The 22531-nt window shown below is 43.3% G+C and overlaps 1 protein-coding gene across 1 annotated transcript in view; it reads left to right on the forward strand.

Annotated features, from left to right (window-relative positions):
- The window catches only part of DOCK1 (dedicator of cytokinesis 1), a 478132-nt gene extending 463491 nt beyond the window's left edge, over positions 1-14641 (forward strand). Inside the window, exons 47-52 of the mRNA XM_077258384.1 lie at positions 26-163; positions 5188-5333; positions 8079-8277; positions 9074-9224; positions 10625-10770; positions 13885-14641. Coding sequence (XP_077114499.1) covers positions 26-163; positions 5188-5333; positions 8079-8277; positions 9074-9224; positions 10625-10770; positions 13885-13980 — 876 coding nt within the window. The 3' untranslated portion in view covers positions 13981-14641. The remainder of the gene's footprint in view (positions 1-25; positions 164-5187; positions 5334-8078; positions 8278-9073; positions 9225-10624; positions 10771-13884) is intronic.
- The last annotated feature ends 7890 nt before the right edge of the window (positions 14642-22531 follow it).

The following is a 22531-nucleotide window of genomic DNA, read 5'->3' on the forward strand; positions in this document are numbered from 1 at the left end:
TATGTATTTTTCGTCATCCGTTTAGGTGCCGTTTTTGGCAGAGGGAATACGCATTCATGGAGAAAAAGTCACAGAAGCCTTGAGGCCTTTCCACGAGAGAATGGAGGCTTGTTTTAAGCAGCTGAAAGAGAAAATTGAGAAGCAATATGGCGTCCGGACTCTGGTGGGTATAAGGCTTTAGAAATTGTATGAAATATTAAGACATTTCTGGCTCATATTCACCTGGCCAATCCAAGACGTAACTACCCAGGGATCGCCAGTGCTGATAATTATACCGTGTCGTTAGAGAGATTTTCTCGTCTGATCACAAGAAGTGAATGTTGATTGGCTGCAGCGGTAATGTCACAACTGGTCTGCAGTCAATCACTGCCGATGTAGATTGCACTAGCCGCAGAGCTCAGTGATTGACTGCAGCGTTGTTAACGTGATGTCACTGCTGCTGTCGATCAAAAAAGAACGTATCAGCAGTGAGTGGCGCTGTCGGGTTCTGGGAGGGTGAGCTAAAGCTCTGCTTTGTTTCTTGCCTCCCTGAGCCTTTGGAGCAAAAATCTTTGAAACTGGACAACCCCTTCAAGAGCTTATTTACCTGTCTGTCCGTCTCGTAGACCCTGAATCAAGAGGCGCGAATCATGATCGACCGTGCCGCTATATAAAATCCATCCATAGTCTGGAGGAAGGGGGGATCGGGACCCCTGTCCTAGTGATCACAGGAGGTCCTTATGATGGGGCCCTCAGTAATCAGACATGAATCCTCTCTCCTCTAACGTAGCTTTAACCTGAACGTTATATATAGCAGAGCCCAGTGTGTCATTTAAAGGGGTTTTCCCAAAAAAACAACCTAATGATGAGCTTTTATTCCTGGTGGTCTGCTATTCTTGTTTTCAGTCTGTCTGGCAAGGAAAGCTGCTGGCACCTACACATGTACACTAATATATCGACCCATACTGTTGCCCATATGACAGTCCTTCAGAGCAAGAAAAATACATTTGGTGCCAATTATTCCCTGTGCTTTGCACCATAAATGACTGGTAATAAATTTGTCACACTTTTGACCTCACCCACCTATTTTTTTTTCTTTATTTTTCTTCTTTTCTTTCTTTTTTTGTATTTGTGCAAAGCATAAACTTTGTACTTGTAATATATTAAATTTTTTTTCACCTAGTTCTCCCCAAAATTCTCTGCCCGCTATGTCTATAGCAAATAATGCAACGGGCGCGACTGTTTAATAGTAAATTCATTATGTGGCCGGATGCGACATCGCGTTATAGTCAGTGCAATGTCCGGTAATGGCACATTAACACCGAGCTCTGCTAATTTGTCTTCTTCCAGCGCGTTTCAGTTTGTTTGGTTTTTTTTTCCAAAGGTTTCGTATTATTTGTATTTATCAGACAGGAGCGTATCTGCTGAGCATCTGTTACCAAATCTGGTGGCAGCTTTGCCAGGCAGCGTGTTCCAATATTTGGGTTGGTGTCTGCACACACAGATGGGTATTATAATAAGCGTTGCTTTTTTTTTTTTTTTCTTTCCGAGTCCAGCTGCACATCCTCGGCGCCCGTACAGGTCCATTAAATACTAATATAACAGCGAGATATCTCACAAACCTCAATTAGGATTAGTCGCGATGTCACCGAACGTCACCTCACCTCGCTCTCCATTTTAAGCATTGACAAAGGAGCGGCATTATAGTTACACATGTCCGATGTTATCTTAATAATGTTTTCCTAATCCCTGCTTGGCGGAGGGCCTGCCAGTGATGATGGAGTGCCCCAACCACTGTCTGCTCGCCGGGTATCAATTAATCAGCAAGTGACAGAGAACGAAACCGCGCAAAGCTCCACAGCCGACAAGATTTCATCCCGCGTCATATCGTCCCCACGCTCCGGACTCCATCACGTCAGGCAGAAACGTTACTGTGAATCGCTCGTCTTTATTCTCACGGATATGATCTTTCTTTTCCTGATTTAGATGTGTGTTTTGATATAAATGTGAACTGCTCCATCGACGAGACACGGCCGCAGATATGTACAGTGAGGCCTCATATCGGAAAGCACTGATTAGGGCTTGGTTTGGTCTTATTAATTATTTTTCGAGCACCACTGATCCCAGGGTGAATAAGATACATAAGAGGTTACATAGAAAACGCAAATAGAAATGATAATGATCGAACTCACAATGACAGACGGGTACAGAGGGGACCGGGTGCTGCCCTGCGGCGAACAGTCTACAGGGTGATGGCGAAGGGGATAGTGGGTTTTCCGCAAAAAAACCAAATTCAGAATTTGTAGGGGGAGTAGGGAGTTATAATTTACGCTGTATCTTATATTTTCTATAACGTAGGGCTGCGCTTTGTGTTACCTTTATCTTATAATATCGCTCATCTGTTAGATGTCTCCTCCGCTACTGAACCTGAAGAAAGCATGGAGGCGAATATGCTGACCACGGGGATATGCTACAGTCTGATTCAGAAGTGTCCTACCTCCCCCTGCCTACATAAAGGGAAAGGCTACTTTCACACATCAGGTTGATCCGTTGCAAATAGTGAAAAAACTGATGCAACTGATCCGTTTTTCTGCCGGATCCGGTTTTTATTTTTAACATTGAGTTTACAGTGACTTTCTGGAAAAAAGGAGAGCGATAAAGAGAGAGAGACCCCAGAACGGAAAATATGCATGATCTCAATGAAAAATGCTTGGAAAACCAGATCCGCACGCCGGATTGATTGTTTCACATCTCCGTTTTACGCGTTTTTGGCCGGTTCCGTCACTGTGCGCTTTTTTTCGCCGGACAAAAAAACGTTCCTCTGGACATTTTCTCCGTCCGCCGGAAACGAGTACTTGGACGGATCCGGAACAAAACCGATGAAACGTCTGCCCATCAGGCGCAATCCGGCGCTAATGCAAGTGTATGAGAAAAAAACGGATCCGGCGTAAAAAAAATGGATCCGTTTTTTTTAAAAACTTGCCTGATTGTGCCTGAAACAAAAAACCTTATGTGTGAAAGTAGCCAAAGGCTGAGAGCCCTGCCTACATATAGGGAAAGCCTGAGAGCCCTGCCTACATATAAGGAAAGCCTAAGAGCCCTGCCTACATATAGGGAAAGCCTGAGAGCCCTGCCTACATATAAGGAAAGCCTGAGAGCCCTGCCTACATATAAGGAAAGCCTGAGAGCCCTGCCTACATATAGGGAAAGCCTGAGAGCCCTGCCTACATATAAGGAAAGCCAGAGAACCCTGCCTACATGTAGGGAAAGCCTGAGAGCCCTGCCTACATGTAGGGAAAGCCTGAGAGCCCTGCCTACATATAGGGAAAGCCTGAGAGCCCTGCCTACATGTAGGGAAAGCCTGAGAGCCCTGCCTACATATAGGGAAAGCCTGAGAGCCCTGCCTACATATAAGGAAAGCCTGAGAGCCCTGCCTACATATAAGGAAAGCCTGAGAGCCCTGCCTACATATAGGGAAAGCCTGAGAGCCCTGCCTACATATAAGGAAAGCCTGAGAGCCCTGCCTACATATAAGGAAAGCCTGAGAGCCCTGCCTACATATAGGGAAAGCCTGAGAGCCCTGCCTACATATAAGGAAAGCCTGAGAGCCCTGCCTACATATAAGGAAAGCCTGAGAGCCCTGCCTACATATAGGGAAAGCCTGAGAGCCCTGCCTACATATAAGGAAAGCCAGAGAACCCTGCCTACATGTAGGGAAAGCCTGAGAGCCCTGCCTACATGTAGGGAAAGCCTGAGAGCCCTGCCTACATATAGGGAAAGCCTGAGAGCCCTGCCTACATATAAGGAAAGCCTGAGAGCCCTGCCCACATATAAGGAAAGCCAGAGAACCCTGCCTACATGTAGGGAAAGCCTGAGAGCCCTGCCTACATATAGGGAAAGCCTGAGAGCCCTGCCTACATATAGGGAAAGCCTGAGAGCCCTGCCTACATATAAGGAAAGCCAGAGAACCCTGCCTACATGTAGGGAAAGCCTGAGAGCCCTTCCTACATGTAGGGAAAGCCTGAGAGCCCTGCCTACATATAGGGAAAGCCTGAGAGCCCTGCTTACATATAGGGAAAGCCTGGGAGCCCTGTCTACATATAAGGAAAGCCTGATAGCCCTGCCTACATATAGGGAAAGCCTGAGAGCCCTGCTTACATATAGGGAAAGCCTGGGAGCCCTGCCTACATATAAGGAAAGCCAGAGAACCCTGCCTACATGTAGGGAAAGCCTGAGAGCCCTGCCTACATATAAGGAAAGCCTGAGAGCCCTGCTTACATATAGGGAAAGCCTGGGAGCCCTGTCTACATATAAGGAAAGCCTGAGAGCCCTGCCTACATATAGGGAAAGCCTGAGAGCCCTGCCTACATATAAGGAAAGCCTGAGAGCCCTGCCTACATATAGGGAAAGCCTGAGAGCCCTGCCTACATATAAGGAAAGCCTGAGAGCCCTGCCTACATATAAGGAAAGCCAGAGAGCCCTTCCTACATGTAGGGAAAGCCTGGGCGCCCTGCCTACATGTAGGGAAAGCCTGAGAGCCCTGCCTACATGTAGGGAAAGCCTGAGAGCCCTGCCTACATGTAGGGAAAGCCTGAGAGCCCTGCCCACATATAGGGGAAGCTTGAGAGCCCTGCCCACATATAGGGAAAGCCTGAGAGCCCTGCCCACATATATGGAAAGCCCGAGAGCTCTGCCCACATATAGGGAAAGCCTGAGAGCTCTGCCCACATATAGGGAAAGCCTGAGAGCCCTGCCTACATGTAGGGAAAGCCTGAGAGCCCTGTCTCCCTTGCCTAGATAAAGAGGAAGCCTGTGTGTCCTGCCTGCCCCCGCCCACACACAGTGATTGACATGTTTTCCTATTGCTTTGTGTACACATCTAGTAAACTGTGTGGGTGGAGGAATGCAAGACTCTCAGGCTTTCTTTTCAGATGCGATACCAGGCAGCCAGTGTACACAATTTCTTTTACCCCTAAATTCTTAGAAGCTTGTGTTTTTGTATCTAGCCTTCCATGAAGTTGATATTTCTAACAAATATTTGGTATTTTCTTCTCTCCAAATTTGTGACACTGTATCAAAGAACACTAAATGACAAGTTCAGCTCTGCTACATCTTCGCTATGAATTCCTTTTTGTATACAGTAATATCTGCTGCATACAGTACTACAGACAGTGAATTACTGAGATGTGTTTTTTTGCTTCCTTTTAGTGTTCGAACATTGACGACAGACTAGGGAACCGGCCCAGATCTATGGTTAGATCTTTTACCATGCCTTCACAGTCCAGGCCTTTATCCGTCGTCTCTGTTTCCTCCGTGTCATCAGACAGCACACCTTCAAGACCAGGCTCTGATGGGTATGTAATATTGTGCGGTGATTAATGGTGAGGTTTTTGGAGACTCTCTGATAAAACACCTGATTTTGCCTGGGGACGCCATGACTGTATTACATGTCGACTGTAGGATTTGTGGCCAGACAGAAGCTGAGCTGCGAGGGCTTACATATCCGCTTGTCCTGCTGCAGGTAGTTGTCCCACAGCCAGACATGGGACAATATGAAAGAGGAGGAACTCGTACATTGCTGACATTTCTTCTTTGTACTTTAAATTCTAGTAAATGACAAAATCGGATTAAATAAAAGGAAACGAGAAAGGGAAGGATTGCAGGGATATTTTCTGTTTCCTTTTCCTATAAATGCATCTACCCCCTGCGACGCTGCGGAGGGACGGCTAATCTGCAGCTGACATAACTGCTGACCATATGGATTTCTAACGTGCCAAGTCCTCCGTGTTTGTTTCTGTATTTCACATATGCAAATCACACAACATCATTATATTCCGAGGTGGCAGATAACTCCCTTCTAAACCCCGGGACGAGGAGCTTAGTGAAGTCTTGGGTCTTACAGATGGCGATTGACATTTCATGAGGTCAGAATATTTGCCCCAGCTGTTTGTCACAGTTCTGCGGGACTGAGACCTGATACAGCTGTTCAGATTAAAAAGCTCAAGTAATGCTGTTGTTGCATATTAGAGAAATGTAGATCTCCTCCCCGGATGCCTAATGTCGGCCTCGTCTCTTTGGCTCCACTCCCAGCACTCGTCAGTTTCTGTGAAGTCAGCAGATAAGGTTTAAAGGGAATCTGTCAGCAGGATGTCACCCCCCAAACTATTCATACATGCTTGTAGCTCTTTCAAAGACAAGTCCAGCAATATCTTTAGGCTAAGTGCACACGCTGTGGATTCCAATGCGGAATTTTCCGCAGCGGATTTGCTAAATCCGCAGTGAAAAACCGCTGCGGTTTTCTCTGCGGATTTATCGCGGTTTCTTTTGCGGTTTCCTCTGCGGGTTTTCACCTGCAGATTTCTATTGGCCCAGGTGGAAACCGCAGCGGAATCCACAAAAAGAATTGACATGCTGCGGAAAATAAACCGCGGCGTTTCCGCACGTTTTTTTCCGCAGCATGTGCACTGCGGATTTTGTTTCCCATAGGTTTACATTGTACTGTAAACTCATGGGAAACTGCTGCGGATCCGCAGCAAAATCCGCAGCGTGTGCACATACCCTTAGATGTCCAGTCTGTTCCTCAAAAATCAGCATTTGCAGTGATATTCAAATGAGGCTGAAGAGCTATTGGAAGATCTGAAACCTCTGTCACTACAGCTGTATTCCCCCATAACTGGTGACTGACCATTACAATTTCTAGATCTGAAGCCTCTGTCACTCCAGCTCTATTACCACATAGCTATTTGTAGATCTAAAGCCTCTGCCACTACAGTCTATTCCCCCATAACTGGTGACTGACCATTTCTATGTGTAGATCTGAAGCCTCTGTCTCTCCAGCTCTATTCCCCAATAGCTATTTTTAGATCTGAAGCCTCTGTCACTACAGTTCTATTCCCCTGTAAATATGGCTGACCATTGCTATTTGTAGATCTAAAGCCTCTGTCACCATAGCTCTATTCCCCTGTAACTGTTACTCCATCTCTAGTCCTCCGTAGCTATTTGTAGATCTAAAGCCTCTGTCACTCCAGCTCTATTCCCCTGTAACTGGTGACTGACCATTGCTATATGTAGATCTGAATCTTGTGTCACTCCATCTCTAGTCCTCCATAGCTATTTGTACATCTAAAGCCTCTGTCATTCCAGCTCTATTCCCCTGAACTGGTGACTGAGCATTGCTATTTGTATATCTGAAACCTCTGTCTCTCCAGCTCTGTTCCCTTGTAACTGGTGACTGACTGCCATTAAACTTTATGCATTTTATACTTGGGCATCGGGCAGCAAGTACCTTTTCTTTATATACTTTGCATTATGCCTGTTGTTAGCAAAATTAAAGGGATCTTCCGGAATAGAAAACCCTTTTCCTTATACGTCATTGAAGCAGTTGGGTTCTCATCTCTCAGCCGTTACATAGAATGTCTCTCTCACTGGAAGAACTTGTCCTGTCCCTCATTACGCAGACAACCCAGTGATTTTGATTACTACTTTGTTATACCCTAAATCCCCTGCATAGGTGCTGCCGGACAATTGAACTCTTTTTTTTGGTGGGGGGCGGGGGAAAGTGTTGCATATTTTCAAAGATTCTTCTAACAAGTAGTTGATTGTCCTGAGCTGACAAACTCTTAATTGAAGTTGATTGTACCAGAAAAGGCGCTTTATTTTTTGTTCCCAGAAATAGCACCACTTTCGATTATAGGTCAAGTCTGGTATTACAGCAAAGCTCCATTCAGGTGCTTGGTGTCACATTGCAATGCACAGAAATGTGCACGGCCTGCCCAGGGGTCCGGATGTAGGGGTCAATCACTGGCAATGGGACGTAATGGGAGAGGATAGAGTCTGACACAATGTAGCTTATTCATTTCCAAGAGGCAGAATGGAAGGACTGAGCGGTGATCTATAAGAAAAGATGGTCCAGTGTTCTTTTGTATAGAGCTAGTAAAGTGCAGACATCATACAATCACATGTATAAGCATGTAAAGCACCTCGCCACCTTGAAGGCAGTCATGATGCCATAAGGATTAACGCCTTAGTACCTGGACTGCGTTGACCACCGGAAATGCGTCGGCTCCCGAAGGATTAATGGAAGCTTTCCTCTTTTCTAGCTTTGTTCTTGAGCCACTATTGCCAAAGAAGATGCATTATCGTTCTCAAGATAAATTAGACCGAGACGACCTCGATAAGGACAGAAAAGAGAAAAAGAAGGAGAAGAGGAATAGCAAACACCAGGAGATATTCGACAAAGAATTTAAAGCAGCTGATATTGCACCGCAGCAATCTGAAGCCGTGATCCTGTCTGAGACGGTCAGTTGTGCGCAGAAGGCAGGTTATTGTAGAAGTCGCATATATATATAGTATATATAGTGACACAATAAAATTCTGTCTGCCTCTAGCCACCACTAGAGGGAGCTACATAGCGTGCAGTAATAATGTAATAGAGTGAGCTCCCCCTAGTGGTAGCTGAAGGCAAACAGTATCTTATCATTTGACTATGCCTGGAGTTGTAGTTCTTTATCAGAAAAAAAATGTAGAGGTATATTAAAGGCGTTTTTTAGGGATAACATAATGATGAACTTAGGATACAGATGTAGCCTTTCTTACTAACACAAGAAATATATCCTGATACAGATCTGTACCTATTAACACAACAAAAGCCATTGAATTTATATTGTTAGGGGTTGAGTTGTAGTTTTCTTGTAAGAAAGGCAATAACTGTAGGTCATTTGTATCAGATCGGAGGGGCTCCACAATTGTCACCAGCAGTGATTAGCTGTTACCAGGACCCATGGTCAGGGGTATGAAGCCAGAAAAGCACAGCTCCATATACTGTATAGTGCCTGTTCTTTGGTACTGCATCTCAGCTCCTATTGAAGTGACTGGAAGCTGAGCTGCAGAACCAAAGAGTGACCACTGCATGGTGTACGGTGCCGTCATGATCCTGGACATCACAGGGAACACAATATAAATGACTCAATGTACCACATCCTTCACGTCCCCCTTCCAATGGCTGAAGGCTGCTGCACTATAATGGAGGATTACAGTAGGGCCATTGCATTTTCTCTTGTTTTCTGCTAACTGTATTGATCCGTTTCTCCTCTAGATAAGCCCCTTAAGACCCCAGAGACCGAGGAGTCAAGTTCTCAGTGCTGTCGTTGGCGACAGGAGGTTTTCTGCGTCCCAGAGTCAGGCTTCTGCCCAGCAGCCCCCACCGGTCACTCCCAGGAGTAAGCTAACGTTCAGCCCATCGATAGGTACGTTATGCAACTTATCAGTCAGAGACATTTCTGCAATGCATCAGCTGTGTGCATCCATGGCTTGTGACGAAGGGAAGACCCTCATACGATATACGGCGTATACCCCACTAATGCGTCATAGTAGGGGCACCCACCAGCATCTCACTACTAGAGCGTTTACAGATTCAGGGGTCAGCAACCTACGGCTCTCGGGAAACTACAACCTTCAGCGTGCTCTGACACTCACAACAAGTCCCAACATAACAAAGTAATAAATACAATGTGCAGCAGGACCTCCGGGCTTACCTGTGCTGGAGAGTAGGCGACACCGCAGGTGGTGGAGGGTGGCCCCTGTCCTCATAGGAGATGGTTACTGAACATGGATAATTTAGAGGAACAAATGGGAAAGGGGGTTATTAGTGATGAGCGATGGATAAAGTGTTATCTGAGCATGCTCGGGGGCTAACCGAGTGACGTTTGAGCCCCCACAACTGCATGTCTCGCGGCTGTTCGAGAGCTGTTGGGATTGTCTAACAAACCGGCAATCCCCCCTGCATGTATTGCGGCTGTTGAACAACCGTGAGACATGCAGTTATGGGGGCTCAAACATATGTTTTTAGCCTTTTCTTACAACTCTTCATTGCGCTTGCTTTTCTGTTGTTCATCCTAGAAATGAATGTAGCGACACCTGGTCATTGCCTTTCTCATTTTCTGTAAGTGTAAAGTGTGCAGAACTCCGTTATCAGTTTATTCATTTCACTTTCTTTTTTTTTTTTACTTCGTGTCTTGTGTGTATGTGTGTTTTTTTTTTTGTAAAATAAGAAGGATCTAAAGGAAAAAAAACGACAACTTTTGGGTGACGACTCAAAAAATGGTCAGTCTCCACCTGTTATATCTTATAAGAAAGGGGATTTGGTCTCGTGGCCGCTTTAGTAATATTTGTGACTGACAAGTTGGGAGATGAGATAAACAATCATAGCAATCAGGTCGCCTCTTGTATGGATAGTGACAATATCTCCGATTACATTGTATCTGTGCCGCAGAAAAAAGGAATCACTTTCTTTGAAAAATATATTTTACAGGCTTCAGAGCTGAAATCCACACATTGCACAGTAGTTTGAAGGCAGGAAAAACTAAGTGCCCCCCCCTACACTAAAGGTGCTCTGCATTCTAAATCTGCTGGAGATCTGTCAGAAAGTGAGGTTGCTGACTGCTTCCAATGACAGCAGAACTACGAATGCAGCTCTGGAGTAAATTACATGTAAATCCATGTAGCTATGATAGCCAGTGTGAAATCCTGATAGAAATTGCAGTCTATAAATTCCCAGGCTGTGAACTGAACGAATAGTTCTGGCTATTATAAAATCAAGGCAGAAGAGTGAACGACCTATTACTATTTCCCTTCTTTGTATCACCAGGCATGGAACAAAATGGCGTCGGTTCTGCTGAACCAATGGATGTCCCCCCACCACTACCAGTCAAAAGTAGCATTGGAGACTACGGCAATGTCACGGATTACCAAGACTTCATCCCACCTGCTACACCCCCACTTCCACCCCAAAGGGTAAGCTTTCGGCTGACGTAAAAGGGTAAAAGCTAGAAATGATTGGCTGCTAAAATACATTTTACTTCCGCAAATGGGGGCAGAAGTTTAAAGAGTTAATCCACTTACTGTGCTTACAGTTGCTCATTTTGCTTTTCTACCGAGCTAATTCTTCTCTGCTCTATGTAGAAACAGGAAGTCTCTTGTCCCTGCATTTATCATTCCCCTCTTCACCTCCTGACCCAGATGCTCCACTCCTCCCTTTGCCATGGACTTTTGCTGTGACTAATGACTTGTGCAGGGAAAATTGACCTCCCATTTCTACACAGAGCTTTTAAGGATTCAGTTAGTCAGTTTTTAATCGTGTGATGTTATTGTCCTACTTGAAAACAGAAGAATTAACTAGGTAGAAAGGCAAAATGAGCAATTGTAAGTACACAGTGCCATATAATATGATGACTGCAATATATTAAGACAAGAAAAATTTTGATGGGAGGGCTTCTTTAACATAAGAGGCCTTTAGTTGCTTAGAGGTTACCGTGAGCTCAATTTGTGACCATACGCCTTGTTCTTGGAGTGATCTTTGTTGGTAGACCGATCTTGGGGAAGGTAGAAAGGATTTAAAATTTCCTTCATTTGTACATAATGTGTCTGTGGATTGGTGGAATCCCCCAAACTATTTAGAGATGATTTTGAAAACTTTTCCAGCCTGATACACATCAATAACTCTTTTTTTTTTTAGATCTTCAGAAATCTGTTCATGCCATGATATATTTGATTGGGGGGTTTTTTTATCCACTTTTAGGACTTAGATGAAAATCTGCTCTAGTTTTAGGTCCATGTTAATGCAGAAATATGGAACATTTTGAAGGGTTCACAAACTTTCAAGCCCCACTGTGTGTCCGATCAACTCAATATGGGCTATATCCAGCTACAGGATCGCCTCTATATCTATGTCATACCTTTCTTCTAATATGGTGGTTCATATGTTTACATGGGTTACATAGGTTGAAAAAAGACCTAGGTCCATCAACTGCAATCTGTATCCACCAATTATAAAAAATAATTTTTGCTTTTTTGTGAGTCTCCTGGGACTTGCACCGACAACCTCTATTACTGCAGGCAGGAGCCACAGGTATCTCCCCATTATCTACAGATATAATGGCTAGGACCCAGATCTAGAAATGATAGGCAGACAGGATGTAGATATAGTCGTATCTACCCATGATCTCTGTATTTGTCATCTCTTCCATTAGTCTCTACATCTGTCACTTCTACTCTGTGTCCTTGTCTCTTGCTCATATCTCTATGTAATATGGACCTATATCATAGAGAATGACAATAAGGAAGTCCCTCGGCTTTCTTGGATACGGGAGGGCGTCACGAAGGACAGATTGCTGCTGTGATGCAGATGTGCCTTTTACATACGGTTCTCGTCTCCCCCGAGGTGTGCGCGACTCACTGAATCTGCTGACAATGGGGCCTAATGTGACCTGGCAGACTCCGGATATCTCCTGCACACAGCCGGGCACCGAACCTATAGGGATGTGTGAGACCACCACTAGTATACACGTACGAGGAGGACCATCGCATGTCTGCAGATGTGGCCACGTTTAACTCCATAATCGGCTTGCAATGGCCTTTCCTATGTAAACTTTGGGGGCCGCCTGTACGCACCGAGTGGCTGCCCTACGTTATAGCGCGGCATCTCATCTGTATGAGGATTACTACATTGATATGTTTTATCCTCGTCCTATACAGAAGCTTAAACGTACAGTGCTTGTTTCACTCATTCATTGCTGGTGACGTGTCTTTGCTTTGCAGCCGATGATTAGGTTTCCTTCCCCGATCATTGCAGTCACATAGGCGGTATAATGCAGCCGGGACCCCCGGATCATCTCCAGAGTCCGCTCCATACAGCAGAGCCCCCACGTGTGATGTAGACGAGGCAGGAGGGATTAAATCCTGGGTTCCTCGGTCAGTCACTGCCTGACTATGCCCATAATTGTGCTACTTGTAGTCACCAGTAGGGGGCAATATTTTGTGCACCTTTAATAATTACCGTACATGAAACTTATTTATATGGGTGATCAAAAAGATTTGCTGGATCCTGGTTCAGCAGAAGAAAGAGAACTTACTCCATCCTGCCGGCATCCCCAGCGCCTCTTATTATTAGTAGGTCCTGCTCAACATCATCGTTGCGGCACAACACAAGCATGACGTCACGCTGGGCCTACTAAAGAGGTGCTGAGGATGCCGGCAGGTTTGCATGGCTCTTCTCCATTGGCCATGGACTAATGACGTGGCTGCTGCAAATCCTTTTTTATCAACTCTAGTATACATGTAATAAGCTATAGAGATCCTCTGGGGAGAGAGTGCGGATTCACACGGAATCTTATTGAGAATTTGGAGCAGAAAACGACCAGGGATAAAATAATCAACATAAGAATTTGGACTGTATAGGTAAAAAAAAATGGGTCTGCATCCTCCTCACGGCTCAGTCTTTGGCTAGAAGTATCCGGAGCTTAAGAAGTATTTCTGCTTTTTTTTTTTTTCTCCGCCATTATGGATTTTTTTTCTTGTTTATCACAAAAGGAATCCATAATAACGATAAATCGATTTTTGCATCTTTAGAAGTTTGTGCAGACATCATAAACCATACAAAGCTGCCGCTCGCACATCTCGCTTCTGTACTTTTAGGATAATTGTGATTGTTCCTGCATCTTCCTTATAAAATAATAAACTTCTCTAAACATTCCCTTAGTCAATAGTAATTGCCCGACTATCACTGAGAAAAGTGCACTTAATGGTGATCAATAAAAAAAACAAAACAAAGTTAGGTGGAAGCACAAGCCTTGATATCGTACAATCTGCCTCTGACAATTCTGGCATAATGGGTCATATGTGCCATAGACCAAAACCTAAATCTTCCATCCCTGTCCATATGCATAAGACGAATATCTAATTAGTATGTGAAGCTATCAAGGGAAAGTGGGATCGGGCATATTGGAGCTCAACATGCCTCATCATTTAATCCCATGGGTGACAGACTGCCGCCGCCTTCTTCCAGCTTCCCATGTGTATTTTCTCATGTTCTTTTGTATATTAATATTTCCATTTTTTCTTTTATTTCAGCACCTGCCTCCACCACTACCCAGCAAAACGCCACCGCCACCCCCTCCAAAGACCACGAGGAAGCAGCCGTCTGTGGATTCTGGAATCATGCAGTAGATCACGTGCCACCTACACAATGTACGGCACTTCTGCAATCATTCAGGCAGGACTTACCTCATTTGGGTCATAGCATTTTTCCTTTTTTTTTTTTTTTTTTCATTGTTGTGCAATCACCTTAGATGAAAGTCCTTTAGAGTAAGCAAAAGTGTAGAAAAATAAAATACAAAAAAAAAAAAACCTCCAAAACATTGAGCTACTGAGCTGTGGATACTAATTTATGTCGTAGAATACTAAGGGAGCGATTTACATATAAGAGAATAAAGCGAATAAAAAGTATTGAGGCGTCGCTAACGATGTCTGCCGATTCCTGTTTCATCATCTTGTACAGAAGTTTGTATATATGACGGTTACATTTTATTTTATTTTTTTTACTTTATTTTTTTTTTCTTGTAGGTTGTTTTAATTTTTATTATGCTCGTTTTTATTATTGTAGTAGACTATTTTAATCACCTACTCAAGCTCTTATGCATTTCTTATCAGTGACTACTGCTGAGCTGATAACCAGAATCATGCGTAAATCCGTCTGTCACCTTCCCATAACAACGCTATTACTGTATATGTATTATTCTTCCATTCCATTTTATAATCGCATTGTAGATTTTGTTATATATAATTGACTAAAAAGATTAAATAAGGTGTTTTCAAAATAAAAAAAAAATGTTGTGTGTGTGTTTCTGGTAGGATGTTGGGCAGGCAGAATAGGCAGCTGCCAGGGGCACCATCTGGAGGGCAATTTTATTTTATTTTTATTTTCCCAAAGGAAGGGGGTAAGAATCTGAAGACTAATCGGTCCTGTTGGGCTATGTACACACAGTCTTTTAAACTCAGTCGCGAACCCAATGAGTTTTTCAAACAGAAGCAAAGTCTGTATTTTTTTTTGTCTCCTGAATCGTCTTTTGTGTTGTTTCCTGACTATTTTAGCCACAGGCGTGATTTTCCTTTGGGATGGTTTTCCCATGATTTTTGTGAAGTCTTTTCTTACTGTTGTTTTCCGGTTATTTTTTTTTCACTCCATTGAATTATGAAGAAACCACTAGTGTGTTTTTGCTTTAAAAAAAAAAAAAAAAAAACAATGTTAAAACTCTCAAAAAAAAAAATTCAGTGGTCTCTTGAGCTTTTTCCATTGTTGTGTAAAGTAGAGAGCATCTTCCGAGAGGAATGCTGTGCAGTTTATTACTTTCTGTGCTAATATATACTTATTAATATACATCTCAAAATAAGGAATATTCAAGCCCCTTCCTATTCCGTCAGCACAAACTCTTCCTAAAAAAAAAAAATCCCCCACAAAAACTATTTTAACTACTTAAAACTACTTTAAAAGGGGACAGTTCTAAAGTAAAAGGCTGATGGCAAGTGACCCCTGTAATATGCCTAAAAATACAGTAAAAAACATCTGTGACCGAGATTTTTTTTTTTTTTCCCGATAGGCGAAGTGAAATCCTCAGTCATACTGGTCTGGTCAATCATTTACTGGGAAACAGAAAGTTGGGTCAAAAAACATATTTAGATTATTCACTTTCTGCTGGATTTCATCTGTATATTTTTTTTTTTTGTTTTCTTAAGTTTTTGATGTGTTTGAAAACTCCGGAGAGATGAACTGCATTAAACAAAGAGATTGCAATGTTCCAGCCCCGGCGTGAACTTCTCCAGGGTTTGCTCTGGAACGCAGAAGCATTTGTTTGTCAGATTGTTCTCTCCGTCAGAATGAAATCTGCTCCATCTTATAACCGTTCCAATCCACATGATGTGACCTGAAGTCTCAGCCGAAGAAGGAAGCTGCAAACTCTATAATTAATCTCCCCTCCACACTAATGACTGGGTGTAAGTGGCTACATAGTGACAAATAGTACGTGAAATAAACCGGTTCGGGTACAGACCTCCAAGTGTTAACCCACTAACTTTTTCTCTCTCCCCCCATGACAGCACCATGGAGAGAGGGGATCAACCCTTCAAGGACGTTCTAAGGAACAAATTCAACTTGAAAGGTCATCTGAAATGGAGAGCAACCTTATCCCCAGTAACAATCCTTTATCTTCTTTGGTGGTTGAACATAAAAAATCTAGCCAGAGGGGTAACTTGGGGAAACAAAATTTCGAGGATAATTACCACAGATGTATGCCCCATGGGATGGGGAGTTTATTTAGAAGACCACCTGGTCCAGGGAGTTTGGACAGAGCAAGAGAAGTCGGTTTTGTTGAACATGAAAGAGTTACTAGCGGTAGAACACGCCATAAAGGAGCTACTGGTCTCTTTACAAGGTCACCATGTGAGAATCTTCTCAGACAATCCGGTAACAGTGGCCTATATCAATCATCAGAGAGGAACTTGATCCAATTACTTGATGGAGGTGACAGACCGGATATTTAATATGGCAGAGAACCATCTCCTAACAGACCTATACATAAAAGCAAACTGCGAGGCAGACTTTTTAAGCTCCAATTGGCTAAAGCAGGGAGAATGGGTTCTGAATCAGTCAATTTTTAATCATATTGTGAACATGTCGGGCTTTTCGGACATAGACCAATTCGCAAACAAAACAGAAAGGTGGAAAAATGTTGTTCTCTGAATCCCAGAGAGACTTCTCAGGTAGTGGATGCCTTCCAGGTCAGATGGATGTACGATCTAGCATATGCCTTTCCACTTGTGATTCTCATTCCAGCAGTCCTAAAGAACATCAGAGCAAGAGTCATTCTGATAGCATCTTTCTAGCCCATGGTTTTCCAGGTTGAGATTGATGTTAGTCACCGAACCATTGGGGCCACCAGAAGTACCTCCTTTCCCAGGGACCGGTGTGTCATCCTCGAGCAGCCTGACAACATTAAACAGCATGGAACTTGAGAGGTAGCTATTAAGGGACAGAGGATGTTCTCCTAACCTGATTTCTACCCTGCTCCAAAGTGGAAAGGCAGTCACCACGAAGATCTATGGTAAGACCTGGAAAACATTTCTAGCCACTTCAGTAGCAAAGCTAGGAGATAGTGTCAGTAAATTATATTTCAGAGTTCCTTCAGAAAGGTCTAGAGCAGGGACTCTTCATTAGCATCCTTTAAAGTTCAGGTGTCGGCCCTTGAGGCCCTATATAATTATGACATGGCAGGTAACAATTGGTTTTCCTATTTTATCAAAGCTTGCTCCAGATCAAGACCAATTCCCAGGCCAAACATTCCTCTGTGGGACTTAAATCTGGTTCTGACAGATTCTCCCTTTGAACTTAAAGACTCAGTATCAGTTAAGGGGGTTGTCTGGTACAAATCGATAAGTTTGCAAGTCTCTCTGTGTGACTGCAGACTTATAAATCTCCACAGTTCACGTACTATGCGCTGCTGGGAATTCTCTGAGCAGGGACACTTGTATCAAGCGAGGCTTCGTCCACGCCCATTGGATGGCCGATTCACTAGACGGGACGAGGCCTCGCTCAATACAAGTGTAGACATGCCACTAGACATACATACCCTTCTGTCCCCGGTCAGAAACTGGCGAATCCCTGCAGTTCACAGTTCGTGAACTGGAAGGATTCATAAGTCTGCAGTCACACAGAGTCACTGTAGACTTATCAATTTGGACCGGACAACCTTTTTAACATCATCTTGCTAAAAACAATCCTTCTAGTGGCCTCAACATCAGTTCGCAGGGTTAACGATTAGGGTTGATCGAATAGCTTTGGATAAGTACTTATCCAAATAGCTGAAGCGCGCTCCCAATAATCAGGTGTCCAGTGCCGCAGCTGCATGTGTCGCACGGCTGTGAGACAGTCACAACACACAGGCTCTCCATGCATGTGTTGTGACTGTGCAGTCGTGGCTCCAAACAGCCGATTCTCTGGAGCGCTCCAGGTATGCGGGTTCCCGAGGCAGGTGTTCGGTAAGCGCTATAGCACTTATCCAAAGCTATTTGATCAACCCTATTAGTGACATCCAGGCCCTGTCAGTAGGCCTTCCCTTCACACAGATCCTGGAACATAGACTGGATCGGGCTTTAATACAGTTATCTCCGTAAAGTAGCTCCCAGGTTCCATAGAACTCAAGCAGTAGTTTTCCATCTACAGACTGACCAGAAGCTGACTGATGCCCTGTTCCAGCTCTGAGAGGAGATCCCCCCAGGACACCATGCTCCATCTCATTGCTCAAGTTGCCTTTCTGCACAGTTAAGGCCAGGGTCACACTATCAGTATTTGGTCAGTATTTTACATCAGTATTTGTAGTCAAAACCAGGAGTGGGTGATAAATCCAGAAGTTGTGACGTGTTTCTATTATACTTCCCTCTGATTATTCCACTCCTGGTTTTGGCCACAAATACTGATGTAAAATACTGACCAAATACTGCTATTGTGACCCCGGCCTAATTCTTCTCTTTTCTCTGCTCTGTGTAGAAACAGGAAGTTTCCACTATGGGCAGGGCGCACGAAAACCTAGAGCCGGCCCTGCCCATAGTTGAAATCCACTTCACATTACTAAGGTTGAGTTTGCATTAAGGAGCTTGAAAGGAGTCGCATACAGTCGTAAGAAACCGCAGAATGTTACAAACTTTTTAGGAGAATCTGTGATTTACATGGAATTTCCTCACCATAATTTGAATTTTGCCGAAGTCGTTGAATTCGAATTTTCAGAGGATTCCGTCATCTCTAGTAAATAAAACCGAAGATGAACAACACATGACACGTCACACTGTGTGATTATTTAACAAAAACTAGGCCAAAATGCATTGTGTGAAAAATAAAGTACACCCCAAGAATCTGTAATTTGTAGTACAACTTTTAGTAGCATTAACTTAGTCATTGTTTTCTCTATGACACATTGTTCTGAAGGAATTCAAATAGGGTTTACTTAGTCTTTCCCATGACTGCATTTTTACAAAAGTATTGAGATACCTACGCATTACCCCTAGAGGAGCTTTTATGGCATCTCATTCTAAAGCCATAGGCGTTAATATGGAGCTGGTCCCTTGCAAGATATAACGTCTCCCACTCTTCTGGGAACAATTTCTACAAGATTTTGCAGGTTTCTGTGGGAATTTTTGCCCCTTCATCCAGAAGAGCATTTGTGAGCTCAGACATCGATGTTGGAGTAGAATCTCCATTCTAGTTCATCCAAGCACTAGTACTTGTGCCATTTTCTCCTTGTCCTCAATCCAGACCATAAATCCAAACTTGCCCATTGATTTCTTTTATTATTTAGGTGCTGGTATGATTGTCATGGTCATCGCCATCATACCCCCACCCTTCACTCACCCATTGGCGTGTCCTCAGTAGTCAGGTCAGCTACATTTTGCATGGTGGGACTTGTAGGTCTTAATGAATTGATTTGTATTCTTCTCCCGTCTTCTGGTCCTCAGTGTTGAAGGGTTAAGAAGTATTCTCTCCAGAGACGCACAGCACAAGTAATAGAGCATTAGCCGCTACTAGCTGAATACAAGTCAATGCATTGCCAAGTACGTCCTGCCTCCTCCTCGCCAGACAGACAGGAGCGGCCGATAAACACTTTTTAAAAATCTAAGTAGGACAATCACGGATAAGAAATTGTGGCCTATTGTATTAGGATTGCGCTGACCTCTGGTGAGGTAGCCGGTGACACAAGGGCTTAGCTCCTATAATAGAAATAATATATCCCTTACACAATGCATTGTCGATGATGACAGGATTATTAAGCATCGGATTACGACTTCTGTTACATTCACAGATCTTATCTCAAAGATTGGCAACAAAAAGAATGTATTATCTCTATTCAGCCGCACGGCTGACCAGAGACATGGAAAAGAAACTCGGAGGAATTATCTACAATTTATTAATTCATAATTTGAGATTTGATGTTTTTTGCCCCAGAAACAGCACCTCTTTTCCAAGGGCTGTGTCTTGTATTGTAGCGCAGTTGTCACGCACAATGTAGGAAAGACTAAGTGCAACAAGAAGGGATGAAAGTGAGGGAGCCCAACTCTAGGGAAGGGGGGAGTGGGGACCCCTAGCTAACTATTACAGAGCAGGAACCTAATCCTTGCCTGACCCTGGTGATAAGCCCTACCTAGGGAATGTTCGGTGTGCACTAGTCAGTCCCCACTACCACTAAAGACAGCTGGGATAGAAGAATAAGGGGAACACTTATCTTAAGTAGACTCAGATGTAACACAAATGTCCTCCAGCAACACCAAAGAGGAAGATAACCGACTGCTATAGCTCCAAGCCTCAACAGGGGGAAATGGAAATATCACTGACAACTCCCAGCAGTAGGCTGGGAGTCTATAAACACCCAGGTCCAGGTGTGCCAATTAGAGTCGGAGAAAGGTTGCCACTGGGTCAAAGAGTCAGAAGGGTTAAGAAGGTGTCTACAAGTCCAAACAGAGATCTTCTGCAGCTAGATGCAGTTCTACTGCCTGCAGACCCTGACACACCTGTGACAGCAGTTTGATTAATAAGTAACCGTAATTTTAAATATTCCATAAATCTATAATACAGGAGAAAATAAGAAACTTTCTACTATATCTTATCAGAGAAATCTGCTTCTTTCTCCTCCAGGAGTGATATTTCACTCCCAATTATTGGGTTAATTCTGTGTTCAGTGAAGAGATAGATGACAGTTGGTTCTTTTAAAGTTCTATGGAAGAGGGAGGAGCTAGAGACAGACACGGACATTCTGCTGCAAGTTCTCCTGAAACAACAGTTCTCCATAGAATTTTATGGACAAGAACAGTCATCTCCTATCTCAGTAATGGGGAACGTCTGTATTCCTGAGAATTGTGGATTTTGAGAATAAATTATCAATCCAGGAGGATAAAGAAGCAAATTTCTCTGATAAGATATATTACAAAGCTCCTCATATTCATGTGCACTATGCATTTTATTTATTTTACTCACTTCTACATCGCCATTAATTCCACAGCGCTTTACATACACTTTTAACATCTCTCTTTCAGTGGTTGTTTAAAATTGAAAATACATACTGCGTTCTAGCAAAATAGCGCCACCTAGACTAGAGTTTGTGTGTGGTATTGCAGCTTAGCTTCGCTTCTATAGACCAGTCACTTGATCAGTAATTCTATTCTAATGATCAGTGGAAGGGATCAATTCTACGATTTCTTCTTTGACTTTCGATTATGGGTGCTCACAAGCTGTCAGCGGTGCGGTCCTGGTGGTGGCACTGGCCGGGGGTGGGAAGTCGCTCCTGCAGCCAGATCACCATCATTCTGGATAAATGTATTCCATGTAATGTGAATCCCCATATCTGCTGCCGCTCCTGCCTCATCCATGCTAATCGCAGACTTAATGCTACCACTGGAGGACGCCCTATAAATATTCAGCACCATTGATCATTCCGCCGTTCTCCGCTTATTGTGCAGGTGAATTCAGTACGAGAAAACTGCATTCAGGCCCCAGACGGGTCGGCGTTTAACTTTTTGCAGCCGTTGTGTATAAAACCCTCTAAAAATTAAAAGGACTTGTCATGTACGGCCAACATAGTGGCCATAGATTTGCCAAAAGGGTTCAATATGGTGACGTAGGAAGCAGATAGGGACTTTATGAATCTCCAAACATGGGAGGGACCCGGCCCTGAAAGTTGGGGCTTTGATCAGTGGGTGTTCAAAAAGTGTCTCCTCCACCCATTTGTAACGTTTGGGTTTGGATATGCCATAAATATATGAAATGTTAAAAAATGTAAAAAAAAAATAGCCTAACCTATTGAGAATGGCACAAACAGTGCAGGAAAAAAATGCCGCACTACACCGCACACAACACTGCTGAAAAAACCTAAAAGGAGGAAAACCAGAGTGAATTATGAACTGACTCATTAATATCAGGGGCCACAAATTGAGATTAACAAGCAAGAGAACAGAAATTAGAAATAAAAAAAAAAGAAAGGGGATTACACCCAATGATCGCTGGAGGTACAACTGCTAGGACCCTCACCGAGCAAGAGAGCGCTTCCCAAAACCCTAGTGTGAATAGATCGGTAGGGTGCTTGTTCAACCACCGGCCGCAGCTCTTGATAGTGTTATTTGTACAGTATATGAAGCAATTATTAAGGCATTATAATAATAATAATCTTTATTTTTATAAAGATAGCGGTATTATTTGGGGAGTGAATGGCGGTATTTTGTGGCTAGTATTATTTGGATACTGTATAGCGTTATTAAGGGCATTGTGTGGCAGTGTCATTTGGGGAGTGAATAGTTGTATTATGTGAGAAGTAATATATGGATACTGTATGAAACTATTATTAAGCCATTGTATTGTGGTATTTGTGTAGTAGATGGCAGTATTGTGTGTAGAATTATTTGGATACTGTATTACTAAAGTATTATATGGTGGACTTTTTTGGACTGTGACCGTCTCTATTTTGTGAGCTGTGTTATTTGGACATGAACATATAAATCTTTAAAAAAAAAAAACAATTTTATTCTATAAATATTAAAAAACACCTATCCAGTGTAACCAACAATGGTTAAAATACCACGACAATAGTAGTATTTAGAAACTGTATGAAGCTATTGTTAAGGCATTGTATGGTGGTATTATTTGTGTAGTGGATGGCAGTATTATGTGAGTAAAATTATTTCGTTG

The sequence above is a fragment of the Ranitomeya variabilis genome, chromosome 4 (genome assembly GCF_051348905.1).
Source record: "Ranitomeya variabilis isolate aRanVar5 chromosome 4, aRanVar5.hap1, whole genome shotgun sequence".
Taxonomy (NCBI): Eukaryota; Metazoa; Chordata; class Amphibia; order Anura; family Dendrobatidae; genus Ranitomeya; species Ranitomeya variabilis.